The sequence below is a fragment of the Heptranchias perlo genome, chromosome 44 (assembly GCF_035084215.1).
Source record: "Heptranchias perlo isolate sHepPer1 chromosome 44, sHepPer1.hap1, whole genome shotgun sequence".
Taxonomy (NCBI): Eukaryota; Metazoa; Chordata; class Chondrichthyes; order Hexanchiformes; family Hexanchidae; genus Heptranchias; species Heptranchias perlo.
Genome location: NC_090368.1, coordinates 2388451 through 2410348, shown reverse-complemented (window position 1 = coordinate 2410348; position 21898 = coordinate 2388451). Strand labels below are relative to the sequence as shown.

Below are 21898 nucleotides of genomic sequence, written 5' to 3'. Positions count from 1 at the left end.
ATCTGAACTCAAGTCCTAAAGTCTGGCAGCTGGGCCCGGATCTAACCGACCTTCATCCGGTGGGATTGTCCCAGCGGTTTCTTGGAGCAACAATAGGTCCAGTTTGAGCGTTTAGGGCAGTTTCCTTGACACCAGTAAGTGCTGTATCAAAGTTAGAAATTTAATTTTTAGATTTTTGTTGGGTGTCACGGGTTACGGGACCAAGGCGGGTAGATGGAGTTAAGATACAGATCAGCCATGATCTATCTAATTGAATGGCGGAACAGGCTCGAGGGGCTGAATGGCCGCCTCCTGTCCCATGTTCCTTCCTAATTCTGCTGCGTATAAGCTGCTTTCTTAGTTGTCCCTTTTATCATTTCAGTGCTGGATTATTCAGAACCCTTAACAACAATATAATACAATATGCAAACCCGACAAGTTTAAACCTGGATTAGACCCAGACATAAACAAAAAGGGACACATTCCAAACTAATATGTTGTTCTGGATTTGGTATTTCTGTGCTGTAATTTAATATTTATAAAACCTAAAAAGAGCCGCCTTGTATTCAGACAAATCCCCCAGGATGTTTGAATTTGATTTGATTGACTAGGTCCTCCCCTTGGATTCTCAATTTGGACGATAGCTCCTGGTATGAATCCATTTTCTGTGGGTGAACCTGGTTTTTAAACCCCGTAGGAACCTTAACAGACAGAAAGAAACCAATTCCATAATACATTAAAAATGCTTAATTTCTGTCATAGTTCCACCCCCAGTCTCTGCTGATGAGCTAGTCTCAGCAGAAAGACTTGCATTTATAAAGCGCCTTTCACGACCTCAGGACGTCCCAAAGCACTTTACAGCCAATGAAGTACTTTTGAAGTGTAGTCATTGTTGTAATGTAGGAAACACGACAGCCAATTTGCGCACAGCAAGATCCCACAAACAGCAATGAGATAATGACCAGATCCTCTGTACTTAGGTGAGGGATAAATATTGGCCCAGGTCACCGGGGAGAACTCCCCTGCTCTTCTTCCAATAGTGGCCGTGGGATCTTTTATGTCCACCCGAGAGGGGCAGACGGGGCCTCGGTTTAACGTCTCATCCGGAAGACGGCACCTCCGACAGTGCAGCACTCCCTCAGTACTGCACTGGGAGTGTCGGCCTGGATTTTGTGCTCAAGTCTCCGGAATGGGAATTGAACCCATGACCTTCTGACTCCAAGGTGAGAGTGGGACCCACTGAGCCACGGCTGACACCAAGGGGCTAAAATTGGCCTCAGTGTCCCTAAACTAGTTGGGGGTGGGGTGAAAAGAAGGGTTCCTGCTCTCAAATGCTATCCAGTGACAGCAGATGGAATCGGTGATGCATTTATGTGTGAGAGAGCGTATGGACACTTACTGAGGGCAGGGTCAGGCTCAGCAATAATGCCTTCCATGGTCGAGCAGCCCGCTGACACATGAAGAATGGACGGGGTAAAGGAGGGCAACCAGGGTACCCCCCCCCTCCCACCCCAGAAAAGGTCAGGAGAGGTCAGGTGGGGAATTGGAAGAAAAGATATTGAGATAAAACCTAGTTTGTTAGAAATTGCTTTATTGGTGTTGCATTTTAAGCAGACAGGATAATGTGACCAGATAACAGAATTCAATACAAATTTAGAGACCTCCTCCACACAGTGCAAATTAAAACCATACTATTCACATCCAAACCTTTGGCCTGTACAGCTGGAGATCCAGCAGTGAGTCCCTCACATCCCATACAGATATACCACAGATGAATTCTTTAAGCAATACAGATATATTTCCCATTTTAAAAAGCCTATAGCCGCGCCCCCCCATCAGTTTAAAAAAATTGTTGCATTTATATAACCCGTTTGAAAGCATTGCTCCCAATTTTTGAAGTGCAGTCACTGTCATTATGTAGGCAAACGGAGCAGCCATTTTACACACAGCAAGATCCCACAAAGATCAATGCTCGGTTCGGCAGCATTGATTGAGGGAAGAACGTTGGTCAGGACACTGGGGAGAACTCCCCCTGTTCTTCTTCAAAATAGTGCCATGGGATCTTTTACATCCACCTGAGAGGGCAGACAGAGCCTCGATTTAACGTCTCACACGAAAGACGGCACATTCGACAGTGCAGCACTCCCTTGGTACTGCGCTGCGAGTGTCAGCCTAGATTATGTGCTCAAATCTCTGGAGTGGGAATTCATGATTGGAGGATCTCTTTCTCTCTCTCTCTCCCTCTCTCTGACACGGTCTGTCCTTGTCTCTCTCTCTCTCTCTCTCTCTGTCTCGCTCTATATTACTCTGTTGTCTCTTGTTCCTCCTTTCCCTCTGTCTATGTCCCTCTCCCTCTCGCTCTCCTCAGTATGTCTGTCCATCTGTGTCTGTTTCTGTCTCTCTGTGTCTCACTCTCAATAAATCAGTGTCTCTGTCTGTCCGTCTCTTCCTCTGTCTTTGTCCCTCTCCTTCTCTCTGTTGCTCTCAATCAGTGTCTCTCTATTTCTGTCTCTCATGTTGCTCTCTCCCTCTGTCACACAGTCTCTCTCTCTGCTGCTCTCGGTCAGTCTGTGTCTCTCTCTCTCTCAGTCTCTGACTCTCTGTTTCACTCTCTCCATCACACTCAGTCTCTCTCTCTGCTGCTCTCGGTCAGTCTGTGTCTCTCTCTACCTCACTCTCTCAGTCTCTGACTCTCTGTCTGACTCACTCTCTCTCTCTCTCTCTCTGTCCTTTCTCCACTCTGCAGGGTACTGACCAATGCACTCCATACTCTCCGATCCCTGTTCAGGTGGATTTTTGCCAGCCTCTGCTCTTACACTGTCCGTTCCATCACATCACTCAGGCATGTTCCAAATTGGCCACTTGAGGGCAAAAACATCTGTGAAAACTATACACCAGTGAGACTGCCCTCCGCAAGGTGCAGGGAAAGAACTGAACTGGAAAAAATACAATAGAGTTTATCAAAAGTGAAAAGCTGATGTTTTCAGCCATAGAAAACAAAGCATTTAACATTTTATTTTATGTATTTCACCGCTCGCCATCGCGAATCCATCCCCCGTGACCCTTTATTCCCCGCCCTTCCACGATACTCAGTACATATTCTTGGAGGCCACCTGAATGTGTGCCAGGTAACCAGAATCAAAGCAAGAGGCTGCGTCCTTCGAGCAGCACTTCAATTGGTCTTTCCAGGTCCTTCGCTTAACGCTGCACATGCGGGCAGGGAAAGTTCTTTTCTGTGTAGAGAAGGAGAAGGAGAAATTAAACAGATAATTTGAGGCCAACCCACGCTTCTGTTCAGTGCGAATTGCCTTGGTGACATTTCCCAACTTCCACTCCCAAATATTCTGGCTACAATTTAATTTCTAATTTTGCATCATTAGCACTGGGGGTTTGAGGCACTCAGTATAATCATCAAACACTCCCAGGGCAGGTACAGCACAGGTAAGATACAGAGTAAAGCTCCCTCTACACTGTCCCATCAAACACTCCCAGGGCAGGTACAGCACGGGTTAGATACAGAGTAAAGCTCCCTCTGCACTGTCCCATCAAACACTCCCAGGGCAGGTACAGCACAGGTAAGATACAGAGTAAAGCTCCCTCTACACTGTCCCATCAAACACTCCCAGGGCAGGTACAGCACGGGTTAGATACAGAGTAAAGCTCCCTCTACACTGTCCTATCAAACACTCCCAGGGCAGGTACAGGGTTAGATACAGAGTAAAGCTCCCTCTACACTGTCCCAACAACATGCCCCAGCCACAACCTCAGAAGAACACCTCTTACTATAGTAATGTGGCATATTTCAATCTCCCACTTCAGCAATCCTGTGGCCTCTCGGAGCGAGAGGATATTTGGTTTGAGTTAAGAAATAATAGAGGTGCCATTACACTACTGGGTGTATTCTACAGGCCACCAACTAGTGGGAAGGATATAGAGGAGCAAATTTGCAGGGAAATTACAGAGAGGTGCACGATCCATAGAGTAGTGTTCACGGGGAACTATCCGAATACAGACTGGGATAGTAATACTGTAAGGGGCAAAGAGGGGGAGGAATTTTTGAGGTGTGTTCAGGAGAACTTTCTTGACCAGTACGTTTCCAGCCCTGTGAGGAAGGAGGCATTGCTGGATTTGGTTCTGGGGAATGAGGCGGGCCAAGTGGAGCAAGTGTCAGTGGGGGAACATTTAGGGAGCAACGATCATAGTATCATAAGGTTTAGAATAGCTATGGAAAAGGACGAGGAGCAATCTAAAGTAAAAATACTCAATTGGAGGAGGGCCAATTTCCGTGGGATGAGAACAGATCTGGCCCGGGTAAATTGGAATCAAAGATTGGCAGGCAAAACCGTAATTGAACAGTGGGCGGCTTTTAAAGAGGAGACGGTTCGGGTACAGTCTGGGTACATTCCCACGAGGGGGAAAGGAGGGCAATTAAAGCCAGAGCTCCCTGGATGACAAAAGAGATAGAGAGTAAGATGAAGCAGAAAAAAGGGGCATATGACAGATGTCAGGTTAATAACACAAGTGAGAACCAGGCTGAATATAAGAAGTACAGAGGGGAAATGAAAAAGGAAATAAGAGGGGCAAAGAGAGAGTATGAGAATAGACTGGTGGCCAACATAAAAGGGAATCTAAAAGTCTTCTTTCGGCATATAAACAGTAAACAGGTAGTAAGGAGGGGTGGGGCCGAATAGGGACCAAAAAAGAGATCTACTCATGGAGGCAGAGGGCATGGCCGAGATACTAAATGAGTACTTTGCATCTATCTTTACCAAGGAAGAAGATGCTGCCAGAGTCTCAGTAAAGAAAGATGTCGTTGAGATACTGGATGGGATAAAAATTGATAAAGAGGTACTTGAAAGGCTAGCTGTACTTAAAGTAGATAAGTCACCTGGTCCAGATGGGATGCATCCTAGGTTTCTGAGGGAGGTAAGGGTGGAAATTTCAGAGGTACTGGCCATAATCTTCCAATCATCCTTAGATACAGGGGTGGGGCCAGAGGACTGGAGAATTGCAAATGTTACACCCTTGTTCAAAAAAGGATGTAAGGATAAACCCAGCAACTACAGGCCAGTCAGTTTAACCTCGGTGGTGGGGAAACTTTTAGAAATGATCATCTGGGACAGAATTAACAGTCACTTGGACAAGTGTGGATTGATTAGGGAAAGCCAACACGGATTTGTTAAAGGCAAATTGTGTTTAACTAACTTGATAGAATTTTTTTGATGAAGTAACAGAGAGGGTTGATGAGGGCAATGCGGTCGATGTGGTGTATATGGACTTTCAAAAGGTATTTGATAAAGTGCCGGATAATAGTCTTGTCATCAAGATTGAAGCCCATGGAATAAAGGGGGCAATAGCAGCACAGATACGGAATTGGCTCAGGGACAGGAAACAGAGAATAGTGGTGTTTTTCAGACTGGAGGGAGGTGTACAGTGGTGTTCCCCAGGGGTCGGTGCTGGGACCACTGCTTTTCTTGATATATATTAATAACTTGGACCTGGGTGCACAGGGCACAATTTCCAAATTTGCAGATGACACAAAACTTGGAAATGTAGTAAACAGTGAGGAGGATTGTGATAGACTTCAAGAGGATATAGACAGGCTGGTGGCATGGGCGGACACGTGGCAGGTGAAATTTAACACAGAAAAATTCGAAGTGATACATTTCGGTAGGAAGAATGAGGAGAGGCAATATAAACTAAAGGGCACAATTCTAAAAGGGGTACAGAACAGAGAGATCTGGGGGTATATGTACACAAATCATTGAAGGTGGCAGGACAGGTTGAGAAAGCAGTTAAAAAAGCATACAGGATCCTGGTCTTTATAAATAGAGGCATAGAGTACAAAGGCAAGGAAGTCATGGTGAACCTTTATAAAACACTGGTTCGGCCACAACTGGAGTATTGTGTCCAGTTTTGGGCACCGCACTTTAGGAAAGATGTGAAGGCCTTAGAGAGGGTGCAGAAGAGATTTGCTAGAATGATTCCAGGGATGAGGGACTTTAGTTACATGGATAGACTGGAGAAGCTGGGGTTGTTCTCCTTGGAACAGAGATGGTTGAGAGGAGATTTGATAGAGGTATTCAAAATCATGAAGGGTCTAGACAGAGTAGATAGAGAGAAACTGTTCCCATTGGCGGAAGGGTCAAGAACCAGAGGGCATAGATTTAAGGTGATTGGCAAAAGAACCAAAGGTGACATGAGGAAAAACTTTTTTACACAGCGAGTGGTTAGGATCTGGAATGCACTGTTAGGGTGGGTGGAGGCAGATTCAATCATGGCCTTCAAAAGGGAACTGGATAAATACTTAAAAGGAAAAAATTTGCAGGACTACGGGGAAAGGGTGGGGGAGTGGGACTAGCTGGATTACTCTTGCATAGAGTCGGCATGGACTCGACGGGCCGAATGGCTTCCTTCCATGCTGTAACCTTTCAATGATTCTGTGACTCGCTAGATTATCCCAAATTCATTACCGATAGTACTCTGTTACCAACAGAGAGGGGAAGCCTTCATCCCATCAGCTGAGATGGATTTGAACTGAGGGTTCAGAGGTGAAAGGCCAGTGTCTAACCCAAGGCTGCACCCAGTCTTTAGCTTCTTGTGTCCCCACTCTTTGTGGTGATTTACCAATCTCAAACTGGCCACCAGGGGACAGTGCTGAGCATTGGACGGGGCATTTCCTCACATTTCCAACAAACAGCTCCCCTGGTGGCTCAGCTTGGTAAAGATACTGTGCAACTGGCCTATCAAATCGAGCAATGTCCTGGGGTCAAAGTAACGGGCTGTGCTGTGAAAGCCCACCTCAGCCCAGTGGTAGCTGAGGCACTAGAGTTGGCCTCAGTTCAAGGGAAGGGCATCAGCCGGGGCTCCTGCACCTGATCACAATCCCGGCTGGATCGGGCTTGTCCGTGATGCCCCACGCAGTAGAATAGCCACCAGGCACCCTGCGGGGTCACATCCGAGCAACACCCCGTGCCTTTCGGAGGGGGAGGAGGGAGGGATGTGTGAATCGTAAAACAAGACATAACCTGACCTCTGTGACTCCACAGTGAACCTTCTGCTCCATCGTTTCAAGGTTGCAGCAGTCTTCCTGTATATTCCTCACCAGGATGGATGCAGGCCTGAAAGAAAGAAAGAGAAATAGTCAATCAGCAAACACTTCTCTTTTTAAATGTCTTATTTTCAACGACCTTCCCTCGTCCAACTTTCTCCTCACGCTTGGGTCCAGCTCCACGGGCCTCAGGACCCACCCACACCTCACCCCTGCGGAAAATCATAATGTGTCGGCCTGGACAGAGATTATTGACAGGTTGTGCGACTGTGGTAGCCATCACAGCCTAGCCCAACGTTCGCGCATCTTCCAACAGGGGTCACTGGGAAACAATAATGAGTGGGAGCTCAGCTCATGTCCCTCCTTAGGCAAGAAGCACAGAATTCCATTGTAGCACCCCTCTTATACCCTGATTGTGATAAGCCAGGCGGGTTATTTAACAGTGAAACCATCAGAAAGAAAAATGCCTCTCATGCTGTCCCTGCCCTGGGAGTGTTTGATGGGACAGTGTAGAGGGAGCTTTACTCTGTATCTAACCCTGTACCTGCCCTGGGAGTGTTTGATGGGACAGTGTAGAGGGAGCTTTACTCTGTATCTAACCCTGTACCTGCCCTGAGAGCGTTTGATGGGACAGTGTAGAGGGAGCTTTACTCTGTATCTAACCCTGTACCTGCCCTGGGAGTGTTTGATGGGACAGTGGAGGGAGCTTTACTCTGTATCAAACCCGTGCTGTACCTGCCCTGGGAGTGTTTGATGGGACAGTGTAGAGGGAGCTTTACTCTGTATCTAACCCGTGCTGTACCTGCTCTGGGAGTGTTTGATGGGACGGTGTAGAGGGGGCTTTACTCTGTATCTAACCCTGTACCTGCCCCGGGAGTGTTTGATGGGACAGTGTAGAGGGAGCTTTACTCTGTATCTAACCCTGTACCTGCCCTGGGAGTGTTTGATGGGACAGTGTAGAGGGAGCTTTACTCTGTATCTAACCCTGTACCTGCCCTGGGAGTGTTTGATGGGACAGTGTAGAGGGAGCTTTACTCTGTATCTAACCCTGTACCTGCCCCGGGAGTGTTTGATGGGACAGTGTAGAGGGAGCTTTACTCTGTATCTAACCCATGCTGTACCTGCCCTGGGAGTGTTTGATGGGACGGTGTAGAGGGGGCTTTACTCCGTACCTAACCCATGACCTAGGAACATCTGATGGTGACCTTGGGGCAAAAGGTTCAGTCCTCAAAATTGACTTTGATCTGCACTTAATGATCAGCCAAACTACAGAATAAATTTAGAAGATTCCCCACTTACTTTTTGCTGAGCAGTTTGAGAGAGGTTTGGCACAGTATCCGCATTGTTTGTTCCATCACATTTTGCAGACTGACTGTCCCAATCTCACGGTCGTACTTGGGGTAAGGGGCCTCTTCCCTGAAGCAGGAGTGCCGTTGGTGGCCGTGCAGCTTGCAGCAGTGGTAATGTTTATCCTTCACAGAGAACTCTCTCTCACAGAACTCATTGAGCACCTCCTTCCACTAGGAACGGGGGGGGAAGAGAGGGAAAAAAGGGGAAGACAGCAGGATAAAAAAGGTATGGAGGGAAAGATAGAAAAAGTGAGGAGGAGAGATGAAAAAAAGAAGACAAAAAAGGGGGAGGGAGAGGAAAAAGGGGGAGAGAGGGAAGAAGACGGGGAGAGAGAGAAAAATGGGGTGGATAAACACAAAAAGAGAGAGACAACGAGTGGAAGAGGAGTATTCACGCAAGAAACAGAGAATTGAAACAGGAAAAGATATGCAGAGAGACGGAGACAGGTACACAAGAGAAGAAACAAATAGAGCAGGAAGATGAGGTAGAGGGAAGGTGAGTGGGAGAGGGAAGGTGAGTGGGAGAGGGAAGGTGAGTGGGAGAGAGAATTTTTTTTGCATTAATATAAGTTCTGTAAACTTGAGCAGTATTTGCACACAAGCTGAACAAGGGCAAAAACCTTCCGTGCATTCCACATGGAACATTCTGGAAACATTCCCTATCAGGTCACAGACTCTGTCATTGCAACAAAGTGGACAAATGAAAGGGTTTCCTTCTCTTCCCAACCAATGATTTTCCTCCTCGTCTAAAGGTGCCGGCTCTCACCGGGATACAATTCCACAGGCAGCAGAGTCCTGCAGCACCTCACCCAAGTGGCCGTTCTTCGTGCGCGAGTGTCGGCCGGCTATTTGACTGTGGTTGGCATCACATTATAGCCGGGATCACCGGTCCGCAGGGCTCAGTTCTGCTCTGGGCTAAATTTTTGCCCATTCAACCACTGGTGAAATCAGCTCAGTGACACAAAGCTGGTCTCCTAATCAAAGGGTCAGAGCTTTAGGAACATAGGAACAGGAGGAGGCCGTTCAGCCCCTCGAGCCTGTTCCGTCATCAATTAGATCATGGGCTGATCTGTATCACCAATTACGTGGACCCATCAATTTCTTTTTTGAACTGAGAAGCCTAGGTGAAGGGCCGAGGCCCACAGTGCAGGGCAGCAGCAAGAGTAGGAGAGAAGGTAAATCAGGAAGTAGTGGTAAAGTGTTGGGTGAGACCAAGTCTGGAGGAGGAATGCAAGGCTTGAGGGAGTTGTGGAGATTAGGAGATGTCGAGAGGAAAAGAAGTGATTGGGACTAAAGGAGTAATGGGCTTATTGGAGAGAGCTTTAGTGACGGAGGAGTCAGTTAAGACGGTGAGGCCAAGTACGTCAACCGATAAAGAGGGACTAAGGGTAAAGCCATGAACGAGATGAGGTGGGAGATGTTGGTTAGACTTCGACAGATGTGAAGAATTGAAGGAAAAGCAGCGGATGGAGAAGATCAAGATATAGAGATTCAGCCACTGGAGGGCGGGAGGGTGTGAGAGGGGGTGGAGGGTGTGAGAGGGGGTGGAGGGTGTGAGAGGGGGTGGAGGGTGTGAGAGGGGGTGGAGGGTGTGAGAGGGGGTGAGAGGGGGTGGAGGGTGTGAGAGGGGGTGGAGGGTGTGAGAGGGGGTGGAGGGTGTGAGGGGGCTGGAGGGTGTGAGAGGGGGTGGAGAGTGTGAGGGGGCTGGAGGGCATGAGTGCTGGGGGGCAAGTGATGAATGTAGAGTGGAATCATTAGCTAAAGATGAAATAGAATGGAGGAGGCCATTGATAGAGAGAAGGAATGGAGAGGGAAAGGGCCCTGAGAAACTCTGGGTTAACAGGAAGGCGAACCAGTGAAGGATCTACCAATTACAGCAGGGGAAACCAGATCACCAGGAGCACAGATAGGGTGCGACAGCACATAATGGCAACTTGTTTTGAAGTGCACGGTGCCAGCCCTTGTCAGGGAAAGAAAGAACTTGCACCTTTCACAACCTCAGGACTTCCTATAAAAACATAAGAAATAGGAGCAGGAGTAGGCCATTCGGCCCCTCGAGCCTGCTGCACCATTCAAAAAGATCATGACTTCAACCTCAACTCCACTTTCCTGCCCGATCCCCGTTTCTCTTGATTCCCTTAGTGTACGAATAACCATCGATCTCAATCTTGAATATACTCGACGACGGAGCATCCACAGCCCTCTGGGGTAGAGAATTCCAAAGATTCACAACCCTCTGAGTGAAGAAATTCCTCCCCATCTCAGTCCTAAATGGCCGACCCCTTATCCTGAGACTATGCCCCCGTTCTAGTCTCTCCAGCCAGGGGCAACAACCTCTCAGCATCTACCCTGTCAAGCCCTCTAAGAAGTTTATATGTTTCAATGAGATCACCTCTTTCAATGAGGTCCCAAAGTGCTTTACAGCCAATGAAGTACTTTTGAAGTGTAATCACTGTTGTAATGTAGAAAACCTGACAGCCAATTTGCGCACAGCAAGATCCCACAAACAGCAATGTGATAATAACGAGATAATCTGTTTTTTGGTGATTTTTTTTGAGGGATAAATATTGGCCCAGGCCACCGGGGAGAACTCCCCTGCTCTTCCAATAGTGTCCGTGGGATCTTTTACATCCACCTGAGAGGGCATACGGGGCCTCGGTTTAACGTCTCATCCGAAAGACGGCACCTCCGACAGTGCAGCGCTCCCTCAGTACTGGTCAGCCTGGATTGTGGGCTCAAGTCTCTGGAGTGGAGACTCGAAGCCGCGACCTTCTGACTCCAAGGCGAGAGTGCCACCCACTGGAGATGTCCAAGACATGAGGCAGCAGCGTGTTTAAAGTGGGCCCATGAGATCATCACTGGGAGCTTTGTACCACAGGCATTTACCGAGCCGAGCCCCTTCAGGAGTATTCTCTCCGCGCCTCCCCCTACCTGCTCTTGTGCACAAGTCCATGCGTTGGGGCGTTTGCAGCATTTGGTGTAGCCGGATTCAATCCGATTAATGATCTTAGCCCGACGGATCAGCCAGCTGTAGCCGGACTTTGGCAGAGACTTGAGGGAGTATCGGGGGCGGAACTTTTTCAGGCGGCAGATGTTGAGGATGTTATGCTGGTTGGGCTCTCCGGGAGGGAAGTTGATAGTCGGCATCCTTATCTCCGACCCGGTCCTCTGACTCTGAGCGACTACTTCCTCTCTCTGCCAGTCATGATGTGCGTAGCTCGGAGACGGAGCTTCACTGGCAAAGCAGTCGTATCGCTTGTCCACCGTCACTTTACAGCAATGGTAATGCCTGGTTTTGATGGAAAACTCCTCCCCGCAGAACTGGTGAAGCTCATCCTGCCACTGCGGAGACAATCAGGACAGAATTACATAGAAGTACATAGAAATTACAGCACAGAAACAGGCCATTTGGCCCAACAACTACTTGCATTTATATAGCGCCCTTAACGTAATAAAACATCCCAAATCGCTTCACAGGAGCGTTAATCAAACAAAATTTTTGACACCGAGCCACATAAGGAGATATTAGAACAGGTGATCAAAAGATTGGTCAAAGAAGTAGGTTTTTAAGGAGCGTCTTAAAGAAGGAGAGGGAGGCGGAGAGGTTTAGGGAGGGAATTCCAGAGCTTAGGGCCTAGGCAGCTGAAGGCATAGCCGCCAATGGTGGAGCGATTAAAATCGGGGAGGCACAAGAGGCCAGAATTAGAGGAGCGCAGAGATCTCGGAGGGTTATGGGCTGGAGGAGGTTCCAGAGATAGGGAGGGGGGCGAGGGCCATGGAGAGATTTGAGAACACAGGATTGAGAATTTTAAAAACAGTGGAGCGCTTGTAGGGATAACTGAGGGTAGATGCCCAATGGTCCAACAAGAGGAGGGGAATAACTTACCACTGTCAGTGCACAGGCGAGTTTTTCTGTTTCATTTAGCTTGTGACAGCACTTTGCGTAACCGGCCTCCGTCTGATTGACTGCTGCGACCTGCCGGTGGAGGTAGCCATACCCGCTGGACGGCAAGTGCTCGGGCCCATAGGTCACGCGTTCCCCGAGGTGACGGCAGATAGCCCCAATGTTACCGGCGCTGGGACGCCCCAGAGGAAAGATGTGTCTGTGCCTCTTCTCGGCTGAGTGGCAGGGGTGGGAGCCTCTGCAGCCCGGCAGGTATTGGAAACTGCGGGGGCGATGGACCGTGCTGTTCGAGGAAGCTTCATGGTGAGAGTTGAACAGAGGCAGAGGCATCTCAATCTCGCGCTGCAGCATGTCGCGATGGTCTGTCATACCGTTTAACGGGGCCTCATTGCCCTGCTCATCATCTATATAAATAAAAAAAAATTATTAATATTGGGGGGCCAGAAACACACTCAAGTTCTTTTCCCTTTGACATTTTTCCTCTTCTAAGACGCCAACTCTTGTTGGGTCACCATTCCATGTGTATTGGATAAAAGAAAAGAAAGACAAGGATTTCTACAGCTCCTTTCACAACCTCAGGACATCCCAAAGTGCTTTACAGCCAATGAAATACTTTCTGAAGTGTAGTCACTGTTGTAATGTAGGAAACGTGGCAGCCAATTCACGCACAGCAAGATCCCACAAACAACAATGCAGTGTTAGCTAGAGATCTCGGAGAGTTGTGGGGCTTGTGGAGGTTACAGAGATAGAGAGGGACGAGGCCATGGAGGGATTTGAACACGAGGATGAGAATTTTAAAATCGAGGCGTTGCCGGACCAGGAGCCAATGTAGTTCAGTGAGCGCAGGAGTGATGGGTGAACGGGACTCAGTGCAAGTTAGGATACGAGCAGCAGAGTTTTGGATGAGCTCAAGTTTACAGAGGGTGCAAGGTGGGAGGCCGGGCAGGAGAGCATTGGAATAGTTGGAGTCTGGAGGTAACAAAGGAATGGCTGAGGGTTTCAGCAGCAGGTGAGCTGAGGTAGGAGTGGAGATGGGCGATGTTACGGAGGTGGAAGGAGGCGATCTTGGTGATGGAGAGGATATGGGGTCAGAAGCTCAGCTCAGGGTCAAATAGGATGCCAAGGTTGCGAATGGTCAGACAGTGGCTACTTCTCTGACCAAACTTCCTAATATCTCCTCCTTTGGATACACATACATTTTTTTCTGATTACGCCTCTGTGAAGCGCAGTGGGACTTATTTCTACATTAAAGACTCTATATAAATGCAAGTTGTTGTGAGACTGTCATGTGTCAGGTACTTGTCATGTGGAGTCAGGTCTGATGTCACTGACCGAGTAGCCGACAGCATTTCAGCAGCAACGAAATCCCTCGCCAACTGGAGACAGTGACTCACTTCCAGTTCCAGCCTGGGGCTTGAAACGGCCCCTCCCTCCGCAGCCCCAAATCTCCTCTAATTATAGAGAGCTGCCGTGTTTGTGCAATTTATAGCCACGCACGACTGCCTATAGAAGCAGCTGTTTACATTCGTACCATGAGAGACAGGCAAGGGAGCGTGTCTGGAAAATGAGCCAGAAATTTTTTTAAAATTGGTCTCGGGATGTGGGTGTCGCTGGCAAGGGCCACGATTATTGCCCATCCCTAGTTGCCCGCAATAGGTGGTCTGGGCTACTTATAGAGGGCATTTAGAAGCAATCACATGGAGGAGAGGGAGAGACTGTGTCAGGGGCGAGTGGAGAAAGTCGGGGGGGGGGGGATAGAAAGTGAGAGGGAGCGAGAAAGAGAGAGGGAGAGAATGAGGTGGGGAGAGTGACAAGGAGAAAGAAAGAGCAAGAGGCGAAGAGAGCGAGGAGGGGGAGAGAGAGCGAGGAGGGGGAGAGAGAGCGAGGAGGGGGAGAGAGAGCGAGGAGGGGGAGAGAGAGCGAGGAGGGGGAGAGAGAGCGAGGAGGGGGAGAGAGAGCGAGGAGGGGGAGAGAGAGCGAGGAGGGGGAGAGAGAGCGAGGAGGGGAGAGAGAGCGAGGAGGGGAGAGAGTGACAGACAGAAAAAGAGTGAAGGAGAAGAAAGATAGTGATGGTTAAGGACAAGAATGAATGGGGAGAGAGTGAAAGGGAGAAAAAATGTGAGGGAACACTGAAGGAGAGAGTGTGATGGGAGAGAAAGAAAGGGATTGAGGGAGAGAGGGAAAGCAAGGGAGGGAGGGAGGAAGAAAGTTTGACAGGAGAGAGAGGTGAGAGAAAAAACTGAAGGAGGGAAGGAACGTCTGTTGGGAGAGAGGAGGGGAGAGTGAAGGAAGTTTTAAGAGAGGGAGGGAAAGAGAGAGTGAAAGGGGGAGAGAGGAAGAGGGTAATTACAAAGAGGAACGAGTTGGGTGGTAGACAGTTACTAAGGTTCAGTTCCAAAATTGAATGCCAGAATAGGCTCAAGATGCTGAATGGCCTACTCCTGTTCCTATGACTAGGAGATGGGAGCGAGGTAGGGGAGGTGGGAGTGAGGTAGGGGAGGTGGGAGCGAGGTAGGGGAGGTGGGAGCGAGGTAGGGGAGGTGGGAGCGAGGTAGGGGAGGTGGGAGCGAGGAAGGGGAGGTGGGAGCGAGGATGGGGAGGTGGGAGCGAGGAAGGGGAGGTGGGAGCGAGGAAGGGGAGGTGGGAGCGAGGTAGGGGAGGTGGGAGCGAGGTAGAGGAGTTGGGCGTGAGATGGAGGTGGGAGCGGGATAGAGGAGGTGGGAGCGAGGTAGAGGAAATGGGAGCGGGATAGAGGAGGTGGGAGCGAGGTAGACGAGGTGGGAGCGAGGTAGACGAGGTGGGAGCGAGGTAGACGAGGTGGGAGCGAGGTAGACGAGGTGGGAGCGAGGTAGACGAGGTGGGAGCGAGGTAGACGAGGTGGGAGCGAGATAGAGGAGGTGGGAGCGAGGTAGAGGAGGTGGGAGCGAGGTAGAGGAGTTGGGAGCGAGATAGAGGAGGTGGGAGCGAGATAGAGGAGTTGGGCGTGAGATGGAGGTGGGAGCGAGGTAGAGGAGGTGGGAGCGGGATAGAGGAGGTGGGAGCGGGATAGAGGAGGTGGGAGCGAGGTAGGGGAGGTGGGAGCGAGGTAGGGGAGGTGGGAGCGAGGTAGGGGAGGTGGGAGCGAGGTAGGGGAGGTGGGAGCAAGGTAGAGGAGTTGGGCGTGAGATGGAGGTGGGAGCGGGATAGAGGAGGTGGGAGCGAGGTAGAGGAAATGGGAGCGCGGTAGACGAGGTGGGAGCGAGGTAGACGAGGTGGGAGCGAGGTAGACGAGGTGGGAGCGAGGTAGAGGAGGTGGGAGCGAGGTAGAGGAGGTGGGAGCGAGATAGAGGAGGTGGGAGCGAGATAGAGGAGGTGGGAGCGAGATAGAGGAGGTGGGAGTGAGTGAGAAAGCAAGATAGAGTGAAAGAGTGAGAGTGTGTGCAAGCGGAAGTGTGAGTCATGAAACTAATAAATAAGAAAGCTGTGAGTTCAGCTCAATGCGTCACTCTTGCAAAACTCACCATTCATCTTCCCCACAAAGTTCCCACACATACCAACAACCCCCCCCCCCCTCACCACATTCAGCCTGATTCACATCTTGATCTGAATCTTTTGTGCAGAAGCTTTCTCTAATGATCGCTCCACCTCAGAACCTGCCATTCTACATGTGTGGTATAGTTTGGCTTCTATCGGGGCCATGGAGAGTGACAATAAAAATATAGCAGTGGGTGAATGCACTGCCCAGTGTGGTACTGAACTGCAACAGTGAGATAGCTGAAACACATGCATTTCTATCGCCCCTTTCACGACCTCAGGACGTCCCAAAGCACTTTACAGTCAGTGTAGTACTTTTGAAGTGTAGTCTCTGTTGTAATGTAGGAAACACGGCAGCCAATTTTCACACAGCAAGATCCCACAAACAGCAATGTGTTGATGACCAGATAATCTGTTTTAGTGATGTTGGTTGAGGGATAAATATTGGCCCAGGACACCGGGGAGAACTCCCCCTGCTCTTCTTCGAAATAGTGGCTGTGGGATGTTTTACATCCAGCTGAGAGGGGCAGACGGGGCCTCGGTTTAACGTCTCATCCGAAAGACGCCACATCCAACCGTGCAGTGCTCCCTCAATACTGACCCTCCGACAGTGCAGCACTTCCTCAGTACTGACCCTCTGACAGTGCAGCGCTCCCTCAGTACTGACCCCCCGACGGTGCAGCGCTCCCTCAGTACTGACCCTCCGACAGTGCGGCGCTCCCTCAGTACTGACCCTCCGACAGTGCGGCGCTCCCTCAATACTGACCCTCCGACAGTGCAGCACTTCCTCAGTACTGACCCTCTGACAGTGCAGCGCTCCCTCAGTACTGACCCCCCGACGGTGCAGCGCTCCCTCAGTACTGACCCTCCGACAGTGCGGCGCTCCCTCAGTACTGACCCTCCGACAGTGCGGCGCTCCCTCAGTACTGACCCTCCGACAGTGCAGCGCTCCCTCAGTACTGAACCTCCGACCGTGTGGCGCTCCCTCAGTACTGACCCTCCGACAGTGCAGCACTCCCTCACTACTGACCCTCTGACAGTGCAGCGCTCCCTCAGCTGCTCCCTCAGTACTGACCCTCCGACAGCGCAGCGCTCCCTCAGTACTGACCCTCCGACAGTGCAGCGCTCCCTCAGTACTGACCCTCTGACAGTGCAGCACTCCCTCAGCTGCTCCCTCAGTACTGACCCTCCAACACTGCAGCACTCCCTCAGAACTGACCCTCCAACACTGCAGCACTCCCTCAGAACTGCATGCGAGTGTCAGCCTGTTTTATGGGCTCACATCTCTGGAATGGGACTGAAACCCACAACCTTCTGACTCAGAGGCGAGGTCGCTACCCACTGAGTCACAGCTGGCACCAGTAATTGATCCCAGATAGGGCAGCAGTGGATCTCAGTGCTTTCTGGGCTAGGTGTGGGAAAGAATCAGTCAGAGTTCTTGCTCCAGATCACTACTCAGTGAGACAGGGACAGGGTGTCAATTGGGGATAGGATCATCTTGCCAACCCTCATTCATGGAGAATGGCCACTGGAATGAGGTGGCTGGCGGGGGGCGGGTGGAGGGCAGCAGATCCGGACCTGAATCCTAGTAACTCATGCAAGGTGGGGGAAATCAAAACCCCAGTGTTTCGTCCAACTCTCTCGCTGTGAGTTCTGTTTCAGTTTTTAAAAAAATCACAACAGTGTCTCCCGATCTGGGAGGCAACACATCCACTTCCCGCCCCAGTGCAGTCAAACTTTGGTGTTTGTTTCAAAACTTTTTAACAACTGTCGCACCATATATAAACTTTGCTGAAACAATAAATAAGGTCAAAAGTTTTTTTGATTTAAATAAAAATATTTCTGGAGACTTACGAGCTTCGGCGAAGTTGGAAGAAGTGAAGAGGAAGAGTTGAGCGAGGAAGAGCCGCCCCCACATCATGTCCTTCTCTGGGGTTCCTTCTGTCTCCGTCCTGTGATCAACACTGGTTGTATCTCAGACCCGACCCGGGCTATATATCTACGTCGTGCGGGCGGAGGCAGATGTCTTCTGTCTATCTGACTGTGGCTTGTGTCTTTTGTGACAGTTTCTGGAACTCCTCCCAACTTGTAAACACAGAGGCAAAACTAAAACCCTTTCATTTCCCAATTAAAATCTTTCATTTCCCAATTCGCTCTGGATTTCTAAAGCGTTAATCCCACCACACCTCAGACCCACAATACGCCCCAAAGAACTCAGCCAGGGTATTAATACTCCATTTGACACAACAACAGGATATTTCCATCCCAGGTCTCGCTGGAGAGCTGCAAGTGGCTTTTGTACTATGATTCCAAGGGAAATCCTCTTGCCAAGTGGCCATTAGTCACGTGTGAGCCTAGTCAATGAATGTTAAAGGGCAATTCAACCATGGAAAGCATCACAGCCAAGTCCCTCCCTGTTCTTGCCCAAACAGCCACAAATATTTAAGGGGAAGCTAGATAAGTAAAGAAAGACTTGCATTTATACAGCACCTTTCATGACCTCAGGACGTCCCAAAGCACTTTACTGCCAGCGAAGTACTTTTTGAAGTGCAGTCACTGTTGTAATGTAGGAAACGCGGCAGCCGATTTGCACACAGCAAGATCCCACAAACAGCAATGTGATAATAATGACCAGATCATCTGTTGTGTGATGTTGGTTGAGGGATAAATATTGGCCCCAGACACCAGGGAGAACTCCCCTGCTCTTCTCCAAAATAGTGGCCACGCGATCTTTTACAACCGCCTGAGAGGGCAAACGGGGCCTCGGTTTAACGTCTCATCTGAAAGATGGGCACCTCCGACAGTACAGCACTCCCTCAGAACTAATCGCACCTCTAGCCAAGCTGTTCCAGCACAGCTACAACACTGGCATCTACCTGACAATGTGGAAAATTGTCCAGGTATGTCCTGTCCACAAAACGCAGGACAAATCCAACCCGGCCAATTACCGCCCCATCAGCCTACTCTCAATCATCAGCAAAGTGATGGAAAGAGTCATCGACAGTGCTGTCAAGCGGCACTTACTCACCAATAACCTGCTCACCGATGCTCAGTTTGGGTTCCGCCAGGACCACTCAGCTCCAGACCTCATTACAGCCTTGGTCCAAACATGGACAAAAGAGCTGAATTCCAGTGGTGAGGTGAGAGTGACTGCCCTTGACACCAAGGCAGTATTTGACCAAGTGTGGCACCAAGGAGCCCTAGTAAAATTGAGGTCAATGGGGATCAGGGGGAAAACTCAACAGTGCTGGAGTCATACCTGATTGTGGTTGTAGGAGGCCAATCATCTCTGCAGGAGTTCCTCAGGGCAGTGTCCTAGGCCCAACCATCTTCAGCTGCTTCATCAATGACCTTCCCTCCATCATAAGATCAGAAGTGGGGATGTTCACTGATGATTGCAATGTTCAGTTCCATTCGCAATTCCTCAGATAATGAAGCAGTCTGTGCCCGCATGCTGCAAGACCTAGACAACATCCAGGCTTGGGCTGATAAGTGGAAAGTAACATTCACGCCAGACAAGTGCCAGGCAATGACCATCTCCAACAAGAGAGAGTCTAACCACTTCCCCTGGACATTCAACAGCATTACCATCGCCGAATCCCCCACCATCAACATCCTGGGGGTCACCATTGACCAGAAACTTAACTGGAACAGCCATATAAATACTGTGGCTACAAGAGCAGGTCAGAGGCTGGGTATTCTGCAGCGAGTGACTCACCTCCTGACTCCCCAAAGCCTTTCCACCATCTACAAGGCACAAGTCAGGCGTGTGATGGAATACTCTCCACTTGCCTGGATGAGTGCAGCTCCAACAACACTCAAGAAGCTCGACACCATCCAGGACAAAGCAGCCCGCTTGATTGGCACCCCATCCACCACCCTAAACATTCACTCCCTTCATCACCAGTGCACTGTGGCTGCAGTGTGTACCATCCACAGGATGCACTGCAGCAACTCGCCAAGGCTTCTTTGACAGCACCTCCCAAACCCGCGACCTCTACCACCTAGAAGGACAAGAGCAGTAGGCACATGGGAACAACACCACCTGTATGTTCCCCTCCAAGTCACACACCATCCCGACTTGGAAATATATCGCCATTCCTTCATCGTCACTGGGTCAAAATCCTGGAACTCCCTTCCTAACAGCACTGTGGGAGAACCGTCACCACACGGACTGCAGTGGTTCAAGAAGGCGGCTCATCACCACCTTCTCAAGGGGCAATTAGGGACGGGCAATAAATGCCGGCCTCGCCAGCAACACCCACATCCCCAGAATGAATAAAAGCACAGATCAGGAATCATCTGATTGGCACCTTCTGGTTGATATGACTCGATCACGTGATACAATTACCCCTGAAGCCACCAGTTAGTAAAATGGTGAGACAAAAAGCAGAGTAAGCGAGTGATTAATAGATTGTGAATGCTTCACTTCATGGGTCAATGGTGATGGTAGATGTTTGTTCAGTAAATGTCCAGGTGTGAAGTACATTTACCTGTATTGTGTGTAAGATGTCTCCTACGACAGTTAGTGCTGGTGGTCAAAACAGTGTTGTCATAGTCACTTCTGTGGTTAGTCAGCAATTTTTATTGGACAACACTGATTTATAACCTCAGCTTGGCGGCCTCTTTGGAGCCAAGATTGATAATTTAGCCTTTAATTAAGTGCTATTTTGTAGCACGTTCCATGCATTCCCACAAGTAGAAAATAGATAAATCGCCAGGCCCGGATGAAATGTATTCCAGGCTGTTAAAAGAAGGGAGGAAATAGCGGAGGATCTGACCATCATTTTCCAATCCTCCCTGGTTACAGGCGTGGTGCCGGAGGATTGGAGGACTGCTAATGTTGTGCCATTGTTTAAAAAGGTAGAAAGGGATAGACCGAGTAATTACAGGCCAGTCAGTCTAACCTCGGTGGTGGGCAAATTATTGGAATCAATTCTGAGGGACAGGATAAACCGTCACTTAGAAAGGCACACAAAGGGTGGTAGAAGTTTGGAACTCTCTTCCGCAAACGGCAATTGATACTAGCTCAATTGCTAAATTTAAATCTGAGCTAGATAGCTTTTTGGCAACCAAAGGTATTAAGGGATATGGGCCTAAGGCAGGTATATGGAGTTAGATCACAGATCAGCCATGATCTTATCTAATGGCGGAGCAGGCATGAGGGGCTGAATGGCCTACTCCTGTTCCTATGTAATCAAGGACTGTCAGCATGGATTCGTTAAGGGAAGGTCGTGTCTGACTAACTTGATTGAATTTTTTGAGGAGGTAACAAGGAGGGTCGATGAGGGTAGTGCGTTTGTTGCAGTCCACATGGATTTTAGCAAGGCTTTTGACAAGGTCCCACAAAGTACATGCCCATGGGATCCAAGGGAGAGTGGCAAATTGGATCCAAAATTGGCTCAGTGGCAGGAAGCAAAGGGTAATGGTCGACGGGTGATTTTGCGACTCGAAGGCCGTTTCCAGTGGGGTTCCACAGGGCTCAGTACTAGGTCCCTTGCTTTTTGTGGTATATATTAATGATTTGGACCTAAATATAGAGGACATGATTAAAAAGTTTGCAGCTGATACAAAAATTGTCCGTGTGGTTGATAGTGAGGAGGAAAGCTGTGGACTGCAGGAAGATATCAATGGACTGGTCAGGTGGGCAGAAAAGTGGCAAAATGGAATTCAATCCGGAGAAGTGTGAGGTAATGCATTTGGGAGGGCAAACAAGGCAAGGGAGTACACAATAAATGGGAGGATACTGAGAGGTGTAGAGAAAGTGAGGGACCTTGGAGTGCATGTCCACAGATCCCTGAAGGTAGCAGGACAGGTAGATAAGGTGGTTAAAAAGGCATACGGGATACTTTACTTTATTAGCCGAGACATAGAATATAAGAGCAGGGAGGTTATGCAGGAACTTTATAAAACACTGGTTAGGCCACAGCTTGAGTACTGCGTACAGTTCTGGTCACCACATTACAGGAAGGATGTGATTGCACTAGAGAGGGTACAGAGGAGATTTACGAGGATGTTGCCAGGACTGGAGAATTTTAGCTATGAGGAAAGATTGGATAGGCTGGGGTTCTTCTCTTTGGAACAGAAGAGGCTGAGGGGAGA

The 21898-nt window shown here is 49.4% G+C and overlaps 1 protein-coding gene across 1 annotated transcript; it reads right to left on the bottom strand.

The window, feature by feature from the left end:
- Nucleotides 1-1553: 1553 nt before the first annotated feature.
- On the bottom strand, nucleotides 1554-18069 carry LOC137306586 (extracellular matrix protein 1-like). Its single transcript, XM_067975880.1, has 6 exons — nucleotides 17651-18069; nucleotides 12266-12687; nucleotides 11311-11721; nucleotides 8330-8550; nucleotides 7013-7100; nucleotides 1554-3212 (listed from the first exon to the last, which is right to left on the bottom strand). Exons 1-6 carry the CDS (start codon nucleotides 17715-17717, stop codon nucleotides 3069-3071), a joined length of 1353 nt encoding a protein of 450 aa, XP_067831981.1. The 5' UTR covers nucleotides 17718-18069; the 3' UTR covers nucleotides 1554-3068.
- Between the last annotated feature and the right edge of the window lie 3829 nt (nucleotides 18070-21898).

Coding starts and splice junctions, on each gene's coding strand:
- LOC137306586 (XM_067975880.1), bottom strand. CDS start 17,717: ATGATGTGGGGGCGGCTCTTCCTCGCTCAACTCTTCCTCTTCACTTCT. Junction 8,551..11,310: donor GGACTTGTGCACAAGAGCAG/GTAGGGGGAGGC, acceptor CCCCGTTCCTAG/TGGAAGGAGGTGCTCAATGA. Junction 3,213..7,012: donor TTCACTGTGGAGTCACAGAG/GTCAGGTTATGT, acceptor TTCTCTACACAG/AAAAGAACTTTCCCTGCCCG.